At 35.6% G+C, this 15571-nt stretch overlaps 2 protein-coding genes across 15 annotated transcripts in view; one reads left to right on the top strand and one right to left on the bottom strand.

Moving 5' to 3' along the window:
• Nucleotides 1-8951, top strand: part of FAM13B (family with sequence similarity 13 member B) — a 99677-nt gene extending 90726 nt beyond the window's left edge. For 7 of the 14 annotated variants that reach the window (XM_074360718.1, XM_010971665.3, XM_045507712.2 and 4 more), the window contains 7 exons: nucleotides 483-712; nucleotides 2480-2563; nucleotides 2793-2888; nucleotides 5180-5263; nucleotides 5358-5521; nucleotides 6078-6179; nucleotides 6542-8951. In XM_074360718.1, the coding sequence (XP_074216819.1) occupies nucleotides 483-712; nucleotides 2480-2563; nucleotides 2793-2888; nucleotides 5180-5263; nucleotides 5358-5521; nucleotides 6078-6179; nucleotides 6542-6665 (884 nt within the window). In that variant the 3' untranslated portion in view covers nucleotides 6666-8951. The remainder of the gene's footprint in view (nucleotides 1-482; nucleotides 713-2479; nucleotides 2564-2792; nucleotides 2889-5179; nucleotides 5264-5357; nucleotides 5522-6077; nucleotides 6180-6541) is intronic. The other 7 variants (XM_074360722.1, XM_074360721.1, XM_074360720.1 and 4 more) reach the window with 3 other exon arrangements.
• Nucleotides 8952-10016: 1065 nt separating this feature from the next.
• Nucleotides 10017-15571, bottom strand: part of PKD2L2 (polycystin 2 like 2, transient receptor potential cation channel) — a 29880-nt gene continuing 24325 nt past the window's right edge. Inside the window, exons 13-14 of the mRNA XM_045507797.2 lie at nucleotides 10869-10981; nucleotides 10017-10439 (exon numbers count right to left, since the gene is read on the bottom strand). Of these exons, the coding sequence (XP_045363753.1) occupies nucleotides 10343-10439; nucleotides 10869-10981 (210 nt within the window). The 3' untranslated portion in view covers nucleotides 10017-10342. The remainder of the gene's footprint in view (nucleotides 10440-10868; nucleotides 10982-15571) is intronic.

The following is a 15571-nucleotide window of genomic DNA, read 5'->3' as shown; positions in this document are numbered from 1 at the left end:
ATGTCACCATCTTAGAAAGGCCTTCTTGGTCAATTCCATCCCAAGTAGTTGCTTTTCCACAAAGCACACTCCTTTAACATTGTGGCATCATTCTATTTTCTCTTCTGTAAAGAAGATATAAAGATAAAAGTGCTATAAAGCATTTACCACTCTTCGAAATTATTTTGTTTCTGAATCTGATTGCTTAGTTTTTGGTTTTTACTTCCTGAATATATGCTCTGTGAAAACAGGGACCATGTCTGTTTACTACTGTATGCTCATGAGAGCACCTTACTTCAGTAAGTTTTCTGTGAGTATTGGTTGAAAGAAAAACAGTATAGTTCTCTTGCTGTATATAAATATTTCATGTGACCTTGAAGTATCTGAACCTTGTATATTGTTGATACATACTTTACTTTTGCACATCTCGCATCTCTTTTGACCTAGTTGTATTTTAACTAAAATCAGTATTATTGATCTGTCTTCTTGGTTCTGAAATGTAGATGCAAAACACAAAAGCTCTGATGGAGAATTTGTACCTCAGACACGTCCACGTAGTAACACTCTTCCAAAAAGCTTTGGCTCTTCTCTAGACCATGAAGATGAAGAGAATGAAGATGAATCCAGGATCATACAGAAAGAGAAGAAGCCATCTAAGGAAGCAACAGTTGAACTTATTCTGAAAAGACTGAAAGAAAAACGTGTTGAGAGATGTCTTCCAGAAGATATCAAAGTAATCTTGAGCTATAGTTTTTGCAGACTAGCCTTTAGTTTCCCTGAAATAATTACAATCATGGCATAAAGATGTCTAGGTATTCTGCTGATACAGAAACATGATTATTATCAGCACAACAGAAGTACCTGAGTCATAATAAAACTAAAAAAACCTAGAATGCAATCTTTTCATTTCTGTTGGAGGTAATTAGCAAGATGAGTATGTTAAGCGCATGAAACATACCTGAGTTTGAATCCTGGCCTTGTATCTTAATAGCTATATGTATTGAGCTCTTAACTTATGCCAGTTCCTGACTGATTATGTTATGCTCATTCTGCCACTGAGTCCCTTCAACAGCCACTGACTTATGTGGATATGATTATGCCCATTAAAATACTAACACATTGTGGTTTTGAGGATTAACTGAATTTTGTTGAAGAACCATTACTCAGTAAAACTTATGCCTAGGACAGTCCTGGTCAAAGCACTTGGCAACCAAGATCTTGTATCAGATAGTATTTGCTGGGAGAGTACAGAGGTAGATGGTCTCAGGTGAACTTTTATCCAGACAATGATGAATACTGATACGCATTTCTATCTTGATAGAAGAGTACCCCTTATGATCTAAATATTAGAGTCTTTCTCGCTTCAGACAGCTGGATTAGAAAGTCTAGTCGCTCCCTTCTCCAGTTTTTCTTGTTTTTGGTTTTATGTTATACCACCCTCCTCTTCTCCCTGCCTCCTTTCCTTTGGATTTAGGTTGACTTAGGTTTATTGAAATTCATTCTCCTAAGTTTAAGGTTCAAGCCTGAGGCTGAAATCACAGTGTTTCAAAGAGTCTACACCCAGCTATCTTCTACTACATGTACATAATCTAAAATATTTGTTATAGGAAGATAATATCAAGTGATTTTTTTTTAACCTCTAATTTTGATACTGGTGAGAAACGGTGTCCTAGAGATAAGTGGAGTTTGTTTGAGTTAAAGTGTATCTCGTGGTACATTGATTCATTGGGATGTTAAAAGATGATGCTGTGGAGCAAAGTGGGAAGGAGTTATAAGCAAAGAAATTTGAAATTCCTGCCTACTACCATTAGAGTGCTAAGAGATATGAGAAGGGTATTTTATTTTCAGTATAAAGAAAGTGCCAGATGAGGGGAAACGGAGGTCATAGAGTAGAAGTCTGAGGTCACAAATCGACATTGTTGAGCTTTTTTCAGGATCTTTTTGCTATACTGCCAGATTTTCTTAATAGTATAGGAGAATTACCAGGTTTTAAGACTTGTGTATGCATGTGTTTTGTGTGTGTGTGTACACACACAAATTTATAGTGATAACGCTAAAAATTATGTGCAAAATTGAAATAATAGGCATTTATTTTGCTTATTGTGTGCTGAATAGGCACTGTCGTAAATACCTTTACAACATAATAACTCATTTAGTCCTCATTAGAACTCTGTAAGGTAGGTGAAGTATCCCCCATTTTACAGATTAGGTTGTTGAACACAAATAGGGTAATTTACCCACTATCTCTAAGCTCTGGTATTCATAACTTATTCAGATGAAATATAAATCAGACCACCAAAGGTGGTTGGTACGTAGTTACTAGGAGACTGAAAAATGTTGCCTGCAAATTCATAAGCAAAAGATGCATTCTTACTAACCTAAGCTAGAGTGGTAATGGGCTGTCCTTTCAGCCTAATTATTTACATTGTGAGGGTGAAGAGAATGATGCTGCTAATGGGAGGGTTTTTTTTGTTTTTTGTTTTTTGGTTTTTTATTCTAGAAAATGACAAAAGATCATTTGGTAGAAGAGAAAACTTCTCTCCAGAAAAGTCTTCTTTATTATGAAAGTCAACATGGAAGGCCGGTAATGTCTCTCTTGCTAAAAAGATTTGATTTTCTATTTTAAAGAGCATGAATCACTTTTGTGGCCCATATCTTCAGAGCCATTTCATAGAGCATTGTTTCCTACATTTGGGAGATTGCCTACTTATTTAAAATAATTTTTTAAAAGTTGAAGGGAAAGTTATCTTGCCCAGTGTTTTAGAAATTTTAGATTTCTGATGACTAGGTGATTTCCATTTTTCTTGCTTCAGGTGACCAGGGAAGAAAGGCACATTGTTAAACCTCTCTATGATAGATACAGACTTGTAAAACAGATGCTGACAAGAGCTAGCATCACTCCTGTCCTTGTAAGTAAAACATGCGAGTATTCATCTAGTTCATTTTACCAAGACCTACTCTTAAAAAAAAATTATTATGAGAAATACATAGCCAAGGTAACAAGAATTGTATATTTAAGGTGAGGTCACTGCTTTTAAAAGAGTAGGAAATTAATTATAAGTGCCTAATACTATCTCCCAGGAACTTTTATAAGCATTTTTATCTGTGATTATGTCATTAAATCCTGACAAGTCAAGTCACAACAGGTAGAAGATGAGAGCCTCATTTCACAGATGATGAAACTGAGACTCAGGAGTGATGTGTCCAGGGTCACCTATGTGTAGAATTAAAAACCCATTATTTCAGACCCTTGCCTAATTTCTGTCCATTTAAATTCATGTCTTTAAAAATACATCAGTTTTGTGAAGGTCATTATGATGATGTTCATTTAATTGTACAATAATATAAACTGATTTTTTTCAGTTCATCTTTTTAAATGAGAAAACTCTATTAAAATAATGTTTATTCATATTTGTATGCATTTTTTGAGAAAAATGAAAACTAATTCTTAACATACATATTAAATGCTATTCCCAAATTAACCATTAGATAGTATGGCTCTAAATTTCAGACTCACATAGAAAGCAGCATGTAACCCCTTCTACATCATCTTCTAGGAATTAATTTTCTGGAGCTTTTCATGTGCGTAAGCTTGCAGGCCATTTTTATGTTGATAGCCTCTTGGATAGGGGTTCTCTATAGGCTTTGACTGCCTAACTACTCATTAGAAGGTTCACAGTAGCCTTCTGAGCACTTTTTGTTTTGAGTTTTTTGTTTTTGTTTTGGAAGGGGGAGGTAATTAGGTTTTTTTAGGTTTTTTTAATGGAGGTGCTGAGGATTGAACCCAGGACCCTGTGCATACTGAGCAAGCACTCTACCACTGAGCTATACCTCACCCCTTCTGAGAACTTTTTATTTAGTCCTTATATAAACATTCTTTTTTAACTGGCTGTTTTTTTAGCTGGCCCTCTCTCAACACCACTTTGTTTAGATATAATCAATTTTCTTTGAACAATGAATCCTGTATGGTTTATACTCTTTCACACATATGATAGTTTATTTAATACAGATTTTATCTTTTGATTGCAAGGTATTTTTGTGTGTCACTGACATTTCCATAATTCCATAATGGTACGAATAGCCTGAATTTCTTTATGAAAACCATTTTGGAATTCCATAGGTTTGTTTTTAAGGACTGAGTCTGTTGGAAGCATTTTTAGATCTTACGGACCCCTAATTATAACTATCAGAAAGAGAAATGTGAGGTCTAAAAGTTAAACCAAGACAATAGGGAAAAATCTTTTTACCAACAAATGGTGCTAGCAGTTCCTCAAAAGCTTAAACAGAGAGTTACCATGTGACCTAGCACTTCTCCTTGTAGGTATATGCCCAAGAGAATTGAAAACCCATGTCCACACAAAAGCTTGTGCATGAGTGTTCAGAGCAGCATTACTCAAATAGCCAAAATGCAGAAACAGTCCAGGTAGATGTCCAGCCAACTGATGAATAAACAAAATGAGGCATATTCATGTAATGGAATATGATTCAGGCATACAAAGGGATGAAGTACTGGTACACACTATAATGTGGATAAACCTCAAAACATTTATGCTAAGTGAGAAAAGCCAGACACAAAAGGCCACATATTGTATGATTTCATTTATATGAAATATCTAGAATAGGCCAGCCCATAGAGAGGAAGTACACAGGTGTTTGTCATGGGCTGGGGAGAGAGGCCTTGTGAGTACAGGGTTTCTTTTAGTGGTGATGAAATGTTCTAGAATTAGATAGTGGTGACGGTTGCACAACTTTATGAATACACTAAAAATCACTAAATTGTGCACTTTAAATGAGTGAATTTTATGGAAATGAATTATATCTTAATGAAGCTATTATTTTTTTTTAAAAGGAGCAAAAGTGGTCCTCAGACCAAAAAAGTTGATAGCTATTCTTAAAAAGAAAAATGCTCCCAGTTCAATTACATGTAATACTTTTTTATTACTTAGAATTTTAAAAACATTTATTGAATGAACTCTTTTAGAATTACCTAGACATAAATTAATCATTTATCATTCTTTTGTACACATAAGAAGCAAAAATAAATTTAGTAAGGAATTCCTAAAAATTTTTAAAGCACATGGCTAGGATTTTGAAAACAAAGTTTAAGATCTGTTAAACTTTTAATGCAATAGTAAAGGGAATCTTCACTGAACACTTTAAATACTTAAAATGTAACCCATTTGTATGTTTATTGTTACAGGGATCTCCATCCACCAAGCGAAGGGGTCAGATGTTACAGCCAATCATAGAAGGAGAAACTGCACATTTTTTTGAAGAAATCAAGGTAATCCTTAAGAAAAATCATTCTCTGATCTCTTTCCTAAAGGAAAAGTGAAAAGTCCTTGTATGTGTGATTCTCTGTTTGGATATCTTTTTAGGAAGAAGAAGAAGATGGTGTTAGTTTGTCCTCTGAGTTAACTGATATCTTGAAAACTGCTGAACAGGCACAGTCTTCATTGGAAAACTCAGAATCTGATGTTGAAGAAAATCAAGAAAAATTGGCTCTAGATCTCCGATTATCAAGTACTCGAGCAGCTTCTATGTATGTCTGCTGGTTTATGATTTTAGTCTATTTGTGTAGTAAAATTTATATACAAAAAAATTCAATGTTAAATAATCGAGCAGTTGGAGAGAATGAATACTCAAGAAATACACCCTTTTTTAAAAGTGTGATTTATAAATACATGTTGTCATTCACATTTTCTTTATTGAACATTAGTGTGTTTTAAAAATTAAAAAAAACTAAAACCCTACATTTGATGCCTAACAAAGTGCCAGAACCAGCTGAGAGTTACCTGTCAGTTTGTGCTCTATCAGCTTCTTTACCTAATGTGGCCTATGACTTTATTTCTTGGCCCTGTCTTCACTTTAGGACCAACTTTAGGAAGTTTTGTTTTTTGTTTTGTTTAAGTACACATGCAAAGCCCTTACCTACAGCTATTCTGATTTAGTTGCTCTAAGCTGGAGCTTAGACATTGGTGTATTCTAAAAGCTCCCCAGCTGACTTTATTTTGCAACTGGGATTAGAAACACTGTTAGGAACACAATGAATTGAAAGTCCCCTTTCAAATAATGTTTTCTTCCCATTTCAATTTTAGGCCTGAATTACTGGAACAACTTTGGAAAGCCAGAGCTGAAAAAAAGAAACTACGTAAAACATTACGGGAATTTGAAGAAGCGTTTTACCAACAAAATGGAAGGTTTGTTGAGCATCACAGAATTGAGTCCTTTTACTTCTTAAACTCACAAGTGCCCATATGTTAAAATAAAGGAGTATATAAGAATAGAAATAAATTATGCATATAAGGATAAGAGTAGAAAACATTCCTTTATACTCTGAAGCCCTGCTATTAATGGGAAGAATAAGTCAGAGCTGGAGTAAACAACATCTGATAAAATATTTCAGGGTTGTCCTAAATGGACAATGCATAGTTGACTCAGTGCAGAGCAGTTTTTTATTTGAGCTTATATTGGGTAATATTGTGTCTCACATTAGGACAACTTCTGGGACTTTATTTTCCAGGTGATCTCTAGATTATTGCAGATTTTATTTCTCCCCTAGGAATGCCCAGAAAGAGGATCGTGTTCCAGTGCTTGAGGAGTATAGGGAGTACAAGAAAATTAAAGCCAAGCTTAGGCTTCTTGAAGTTCTGATCAGCAAACAAGATTCTTCAAAATCCATATAAAATATGCTCCTAGAAAACATCGTAAAACCAATTGTATTCCCTGAAGCTATCATCGTGTGTTCTTGCCTGGTACTTCAGTTCATTTTGTCAGACACTCAGAAAGTCTCATTTTGTACTTGGTTGTGGTACCACTAGAGAAGTGATGGGAGGGTAAGTAGACCCTTTCTAGGAAGTGCGATGTTTCATATTAACCACAGACTGTCTCTATCTAAACATCCACTTTTCTTCATTGTTTTGTACTACAGATACATCCGGTTAGTGAAAGACTAATATTTTATCTTTTCAATTTCAAGAACTTTGGATATACAAGCTTTTTGTTATTACCAACTTTATTGTTTTGTTTTTCATTACTCAAGAAAATTGAGAGGAAAATCTTCACATTGAATTCTTCGGTTGCCTTTTTCTTGCAGAATGAATGGAAATTTGAAAGAAAAGCCTATAAATGTGCACATATGCAACTATGTTCTGTGTTTTCCTAGAAAACCAAAATCAACTGAAATTTCAAGTCCTACTGTGGAACATGTTTCTGTTTAATTCCCAAAGTGACACTTTCACACAGGTAGTATGTTAGCAAAATTGCGCAAAGTATTGGTCACATAGCTCCTGGATGAAGATAACAGTGGGTAGACCAAAAAGTGACCTTGCTTATTAGTATAGTGAAAACGCATACCACACACAGAACTGAATCGTATCACATGCTGCCTTTGGGACTTAAGTTACTGTTTATTTCCTCAGTTATATTTTATCAGCTGGTGATGATGTGATTTATCTGGATTAGAGCCTGTGTCCATCCCCACCCCACCCCGCTCCCCACCCCAACCACCTCCAGATAATGTGAGAAAATAGCCATGTCAGTATGTAGGAACTCTGATGGTGCTCAGATTTGTGTGTTCAATCACATGGGCTTAAATTGGCAAAAGAATCATTATGCTTGAAGTAAATCTATTTTTAACAAGGGCTATACCACTGCATTTTTATATGTATCTTCAGGGGGTTGCATCATTATTTTTCCTTTTTAATTTTTAAAGAAAGCAAAATCCATAAGGAAAACATCCTCTAAAGGGACCACCTTTTGCTCTGTCACATGCTGTTTAAAGCAGCTGGCTACAAGATGTAAAGTGGTATGCCCCTTGTCATATACTCTAAGCATATCTTTTTTTCTTTGGTTTTGCATGGCTTTTCTTCAGGTTCCTTCCTGGTATAATTCTGCTAATTATTTTCATAGAATGGTGACTTTATTTGTGCTAACAATATAATAGTCATTAACAGCATAATCTAGTCAGGCTTAATCTAAGTGTAATTATTTTCCTGGTGCTTTTTTGGATTGATGAGTGTTTCACTTTGTGCCCACGTTTTGCATGCAGTGATTCATGCATGGTTTTCTTAACTAGCTAATGTTCGTAATTTGTCCCATACAAAAATGGACTTTTGCAACATCTTTTAATAAGGTGAGGGAAGCATGGACCTCAGACTTCTGGCACTATTACATAGTAAGCACATGAAGTAGCTTGATAATAGGTAGCATTTCTAGTACTTCACATTTTAACTATGTGTGCAATGCCTTTTTTGGGGGGGTGGGGGGCAGGAGTATTCCTTGGTAGTGAACGTGCAGTTGGGAAATAAAGCACTAAATCCAGCCCGTTTCGTGTGGTTTCCTTTTGATATAGCTAGGTTATTCATAATGTATACCTAAAAAAGTGAAATTGAAAACACCAAAAGATGGTACCACTTTGATTTGAATTCATCATGCAGTGTACATTTAGTTAATTTCTTTCAGTCTCCAGACAGGAGTATATCCAAACATCTGATTTAATGTACACTGTATATTGTTTTATATGAATGTTTTATTTTATATACCACATGCAGAAGTGTCCATATGCACTATTTAAATGTTTTAAATAATATATTCCTTCTTTATAATGCTAAATCTATATGAGTACCATATTTTTATAAGTCAGTGGCCTGACTGGTTTCATTTTAGAATTAACAGCTGCTTCATGATGTTGGTTATTCGCTGTTAATGTTTGGCTGCAAGTAGAATAGATAAAAGTGGCATGGCAGCACTTATGCTGTGTGACAGTAGTCTGTGTCATAGTTCAGCAGTTAAGTGGTAGAATTAGGCAGTTTGTGATAGTTTTACTTTGGTACAAATAAAAGCTGTATATCTATATACAAATTAATATATAGATATATATATGACCACCAGTATAATTGCATTGCGGTGTCTGCACTTCATTGTATAGACTTTTGTAATAAAAGAACTTTAATGTTCTAAGTCATTGTAAATTTTTTTTGTCTGTTTGTTTTTTATTAGATGTTAAAAAGGAAAAAAACAAGACCTCAAGTGTTCCCTTGCCTTAATGTTCTTAGGCTTTGTTTGGATTACCCCAACCAGGGACCATGTTGGGGGACAACAGGGTTACTAAACCACTTGGCTGGCTACAGCTCTAGGAAGAAAGACAAGGAAAGGCCATGTTGTTGATTCTCTGTGGAAATCTAGGGAGAAGATTCAGAGGGACTAGAAGCATTTCTTGTTGCACTGATTTATCCTATTAAGAAAACTTGACATACAGTCTCTAAGAGAATAGTTTGGCTTGAGGAAGGTGAGTATATTTAAAAATTCCTTTATTCATGTTTTATGGTCCAATGTGGAAGTTAAGTACTGTGGTCAAATGGTGTTGCTTGGGTTGGGAGAACATACGGCTCCTCTGTGAGGGTTCATGTAACCTAAAAAATTTAGAAGAGTTTATTTCCAGTTTCCAAAATGCCAGCCATCCACAACGTTCCAACCATCCAAACAGGGCTTTTGCAGCGCTCTAATTTGCACTAATTTGTGACTTTTAACTCTGGTACTTCCACCTTGCTCTTTTATTTTATTTTTTAGAGTATATTTTACTTTTAAAGTAGTTGAGGGAGCACTTTTGGGAAACTTTAAATGTGTTACTTTAGAAACTGTCTAGATGAATTTCCAGTTTGTAGATACTAGTGAAATTTCTGTAGGTGGTTGCGAAGTTTGTCCTTTTATACTTTGCCTTTTTCCAGGAAATTTCCAATTGAGCAGAATAGAGGTGTGATTATTTTACTTGGGGTCTTATTTAATGGTTTTCTAGGATCCTGAGTATTTACTAATTTAACTTTGGCCAAGTTAGAACATGGTACACGACGAGAACACTAGCAGTTCTTATACTTCGTGTAACACTGAGAAAAGTGTCTTTACCTACTTACTAAACTATTAAATAGAGACCTGCCCAAAGAACTAAAAGCAGTATTATTTTATCCTTTCCATTCACATTCCTAGAATTTAATAATAAATCTCATTATAAAATTCTTTGTTTGTACCAGTGTGTTTATATTCAGGAGGCATGTTGTAATATGCATGGATTGTATGTTGAGTCCCATTCCTGGAAATCATTTGGTCATTGTCCTTGACCCTGATGATAGCTTGATAATAGGTGGTTTTGTGCTTTTAAAGTATACCTGAAGAGGGTGAGTATAGCTCAGTGGTGGAGCACATGCTTAGCATACATGAGGTCCTGGGTTCTGTTCCCAGTTTCTCCATTTAAAAATAAATGTAAAGTGTACCTGAAATGGGGACAAGTTAAGGAAATAATTCGGTATAGGTATAAATCATTAGAAATGCTCAGTGATTGCATCATAGAGTCTCACCTCCACTTGGTTCAGTATTGTAGAGCTGAAACCTTTCTCATCACTCGGTTTAGTTTTAAACTGACGTAGTGTAATTCCTTCTCCAGCTCCACAGCATATAAAAAGAGGCTAGAGGATAATTAGAAGGAAATAGACAGTGAGTCATTAACAGTTTTGTACATAGAGACAGCAGGTTATTAGTACCTATTGTGAAATGCTTTGAGTGGGAAGATAGTATTTTAAACTCCAAAAATATGCCAGTATGGCCAGTTATGGATCTAATATTCTAAAGCTGTGTGGAGCACAGTATCTGCTGTGCATATCAAGTATAAATGTCAATTCTTATTTAGAGATGTAAGGACAAAAGCAATTGGTCTCACTCTGACCTTAATTTAAACAAATGGAGTCTTGTGTTTTCTGTGTAATTTTAAAGTTGGGTAAAAAGTTGAAAAAAGTGGCATCTTAACACAATAAGATTCTGGTTTCAGGAGAATGGTGGGGTGTCCCCAATCTCCATATCATGAATTCCATAGTGCCCTGGTTAGAACAAATGCTTACTCTCGAAATTCTTGTTGAGTGACTGGCTGGTAGTCGTCTTGAATTTCTGTAGAATAATACTTTTTCTCAAGCCTCTCTTTCCATTTTTTCATCTGCTCTGCACTTTGAATCTCCTGTCAAGTTAGAGGAAAAGCATAATAAGCTGCAACCTTTAAATTTTTCTCTGTTTCAGGTCTATGGCACACAAGCATCACAGGGTTGAGAATTTTAAACTATTCTTTACTCTCCAGGGCTGTGATTTTGAGCCCTGCTGGCTTTTTGCTCTGCCTGGTTTTTGGACCTATGCATCAGCAGTCACTTCCGAGGACCTGGTGTTAAAACGGTTTAGCAGAGTTAGGGAATTTTTAAGTTATAAACATCAGCTTATTCTCATTCACTGCCCCTTCCCCTCTGCATCTCCAGCTGAGTTTCTTTTTCTTGTCTTTCTCCATTCTTCACTTGGCGAAAGCCGAGGTGTTCTTTTCTGTACTTCTGTTCTTCAATGAAGCAAGTGTACTTCAAAGTACTTTTGGGGGTATTATTTACCCTCCCAGTTGCTTCTCAGCCAGACTCCTGCACTAACAATAACCCATCTCCTTTTCATAATAATTACTGCATCAATCTATGTACTTAACTCTGTCCACATCCCCCAAAATAAGTTCCTCATACCAGAAAATTCTTGCTGCATCCTTCCCTGATCCTAAAGAGTGCTTCCTGTGCTTTGGCCCCACTGCCCATCCGTTTTTCTTTTAGTGTCCAATTCCCTTTTTCTTAGCTTTAGAAAAAATGCCATGTATGTTGTGGAAAATAGGGACAGCCCTAGGAAAAGAGGAAAAGGAGACAGTGTACCCAGATAAGATTCAAAGAATTTTCAGTAAATAAGTATGGTACTGCCCTGCTTCAGCAGTAACACTAGGTAGTAAAGTGGATCTCTGTGTAAGGGTTCTCATTACCTTCCTCAGAGAGAATGGTGGTGCCTAAGTTCAAATGTTGTTTATGTGGTAAATGATTGCTGTTCTGGGCAGAGAAACTGTGCCATATCAGACGGTGTTTGTCTTTAAACCAACATATTTAAACTAACATATCCAAAGTAGGAAAGGATGGTTTTCAATCTTTCTAGTTTTATTTTGCCCACATGACAGCACCCATGTTTTGGCATATTTACTCATAAGCAGTTAAAGCTGTGGGCCCCACAACCGTTTCTAAATGACCAGGTCTATTATAATATGGATGCCTTAATAATATGGGTTGAGTAGACTATGCCTGGTAAACTTTATTCACCCTTCAAAAAACCCATCTCAACCATCACTTTTTCTTTCTTGACGTTCATAGGATAGTGATACCTTTTTCCTCATAGGTAGAGTAGCAGCTCTTTACTTTTTCTGTCTTCCAATACCTATGTAACCAGTTCTTCGTAATAATTTTTCTTTGTTTGAAATACATAATGTGGTTTACATTTTCCTGACTAGGCTCTGACTGACACATGTAGCTAGTATGTCATTTGGTCAAGTGTGTTTTTGTCTTTAAGGAATGTTTTAAATTTTTCCTTATCTCAGTTTTAAACATTAAACATCTTTAATTCCTGGGCACTTTCTGTTTTGTTGCTATTAAAAATAGATCCTTCTATTAGAATTTTTAATGATTTACTTGATGTTCGCATATATGACATGACTATATAAATTATTTTTTCCTATTATTTTACTTAATCTCTTTCTTTTTGTCATAATTTTTCAGTTCATTGTATACCTTAAAAACTTCAGAGAAAGGCTGCTTTCTAGAAAGTGTGTTTCTAAAAGCATAGACCCTATGGAGCTGATGCCACATGACATTGGTTCTCTGACCTCAAAGGTGCCTCTTCCCGTTGTGACTGTAATGGAGGGACTTCTGCCCTGAGGCACCAGCAGTGGGGTGGCTGGGAGAGGCATCCCAGGGCCAACACTAGAGGATCTAAGATCTGTAATCTCCGGAGACACCTATGGGGCCCTCTGCTGGGCTGCACGTGCTGTGTTTTTGTCTGCATGATTTGGGATCATTGTACTTGTGCCTTCTCTTCCCTTTCACCACTATACAGGATTATCCACGTTTCCACTAACCCCCTCTTTGACGTCCTCTCATTTATCCTGGACCTTCCGGAGCCCTGTAAAGTATATGTAGCCCCCCCCACCACCACCACCTTGTGTCCAGTTGCCTCCACCATGTGAGGCCTACTCCCCACATGCTCTTTCCCAGGCTCTGGCTCTGCTTCCCTCCCCTTGCCCAGTGGTGCAGTCTTGGTAACTGGTGACAGAATTCTTCATTATAGTCTTCAAGAGAATCGTATCTCAAAGAGCGGTAGTTTTTACCTCTTCCTTTTCAATTCTTGTACTTCTGATTTATTTCTCTTACTTAATTGTTTTGGCCAGTCCCTCTAAATACATCCTTGTCTTGTCCTTGACATGTCCAGTGTTTCCCTATTAGGTTAGGTGCTAGCTTTGCGTTGAGATAGCCTTGTTTTTATCATATCAAGGAAGTGTCCATTGATTCCTGTTCTGCTTTGTTTTTCCCCTGAAGATTAGATGTTGAATCCTACCAAATATCCAACATCTATGGAAAATAATTATGTAATTTTCCTTTTTGGATCTATAAATAGAATAAATTATGTTAATTAGTTGATTACATAATTTTGAATCATCTTTCCATTCTTAGGATAAACTCTGAATCATGATGTATTTCTTGGATTCTGCTTGCTAATATTTTATTTAGGATTTTTGCTTCAAGATTTATAAATGATATTTTCTTTTTCTATTTGTTTTTTGGGGGAGTACAATTTTTGCCTGGTTTTAGTATCACTGTATAGTTGCTTTATAAAAATAATTTGGAAGTTTTCTGTTTTCTCTTTGCTCTGAAACGGCTCAAATAGCTTAAAATTATTTATTCATTAAAAATCTGGTAAAATTCTCTTGTGAAACAATCTGGGTTTGATTTATTTTGGAGGTAGCTCTTTGATGACTATTTCTTCTGTAGAATGGATTTGTTTAAGCTTTTTAAAATCTCTTCTGCATTCAGTTTTGATAAATTTTATTTTCTTAGAAAAACTATCCATTGCATTCAGGTTTTCAAATGTTATTTGCATAGAGTTATACACAAAAGTCTCTTAGTGATTTTTTTTAGGTGTACAAGATAATGATTCATTGTATGTATATATTGTGAAATGATCACCACAATAAGTCTAGTTAACATCCATCACTACAGTTATAGATCTTTTTTCTTGTGATGAGAACTTTTTAAGATTTACTCTCAGTGACTTTCACATACAAAATTTGGTATTATTAACTATAGTCACCATGATGTAGATAATATCCCCAGAACTTAATTATTTATAACCAGACGTTTGTCCCTTTTGACCACCATCCCCCATTTCATTCACTCCTGCCTCTGGCAGCCACCAATCTGTTCTCTGTATCTTTTTGTTTGTTTGTTTAGATTTCACGTATAAATGAGATCATAGAGTATTTGTCTTGCTCTGTCTGAATTACTTCACTTAACATAATGCTCTCAAGGTCTATCCCATATTGTTGCAAATGGCAGGATTCCCTTCTCTTTTATGACTTAATAATATTTCATTGTATATATAGACCTCATTTTCTTTATCCATTCATCCATCAGTGGACACTTATGTTATTTCCATGTCTTGGTGTTTCTAAATAATGTTGCAGTGAACATCGGGCACAGATATCTTTTCAAGTTAGTGTTTTTGTTTCCTTCAGATAAATACCCAGGAATGGAATTGCTGGTAATCTTATGGTAATTCTATTTTTAATTTTTTGAGGAACTTCTGTACAGTTTTCCATAGTGGCTGCACCAATTTACATTCCCACCAACAGTGCACAAGAATTTCCTTTTCTCCACATCCTCGCTAAGACTTATTATTTCTTGTCTTTTTGATGATACCCATTTTAGCAGATTTAAAGTGATAGTCCTTTGTGGTTTTGATGATTCCCCTGATGGTTAGTGATGTTGAGAACCTTTTCATGTACCTACTGGCTATTTGTGTGTCTTCTTTCGAAAAATGTCTATTCAGATCCTCTGCCCATTTTTCAGTTGGATTGTTTGTTGTCTGTTGAGTTGTATAAGTTCTTTATATATTTTTCATTTATTTATTAACCCCTTATAAGATACGTGATTTGCAAATATTTTCTCCCATTCCTTAGGTCGCCTTTTCATTTTGTTGATGGTTTCCTGTGCTGTGCAGAATCTTTTCAGTTTGATGTGGTGCAACTTGTTTATTTTTGCTTTTGTTGCCTTTGTTTTTTTGTGTTAAATCCAAAAAATTATCGTCAAGGCTGATGTCAAAGAGGTTACCACCTATTTTTTTTAAAGGAGTCCTGTGGTTTTAGGTCTTACATTCAGGTCCATTTTGAGCTCATTTTTGTGTATGGTTAAGATAATGGTCCAGTTTAATTCTTTTGCATGTGGCTGTCCAGTTTTCCCAGGACCACTTATTTATTAGACTGCCCTTTACCCATTGTCTTCTTGGTTCTTTTGTCATAAACTAATTGACCACATATGCATGGGTATATTTCTGGGCTCTCTATTCTGTTCTATTGCTCTGTGTCTATTTTTATGCCAGTATTATTTTATTACTGTAGCTTTGTAATAAGTTTGAAATCAGGGAGCATGATGCTTCCAGCTTTGTTCTTTCTCAAGATTGCTTTGGCTGTTCTGGGTCTTTATGGTTTCATGCA

This window comes from Camelus bactrianus, chromosome 3, assembly GCF_048773025.1.
Source record: "Camelus bactrianus isolate YW-2024 breed Bactrian camel chromosome 3, ASM4877302v1, whole genome shotgun sequence".
Lineage (NCBI taxonomy): Eukaryota > Metazoa > Chordata > Mammalia > Artiodactyla > Camelidae > Camelus > Camelus bactrianus.
This window is presented reverse-complemented; position numbering and strand designations above follow the sequence as displayed.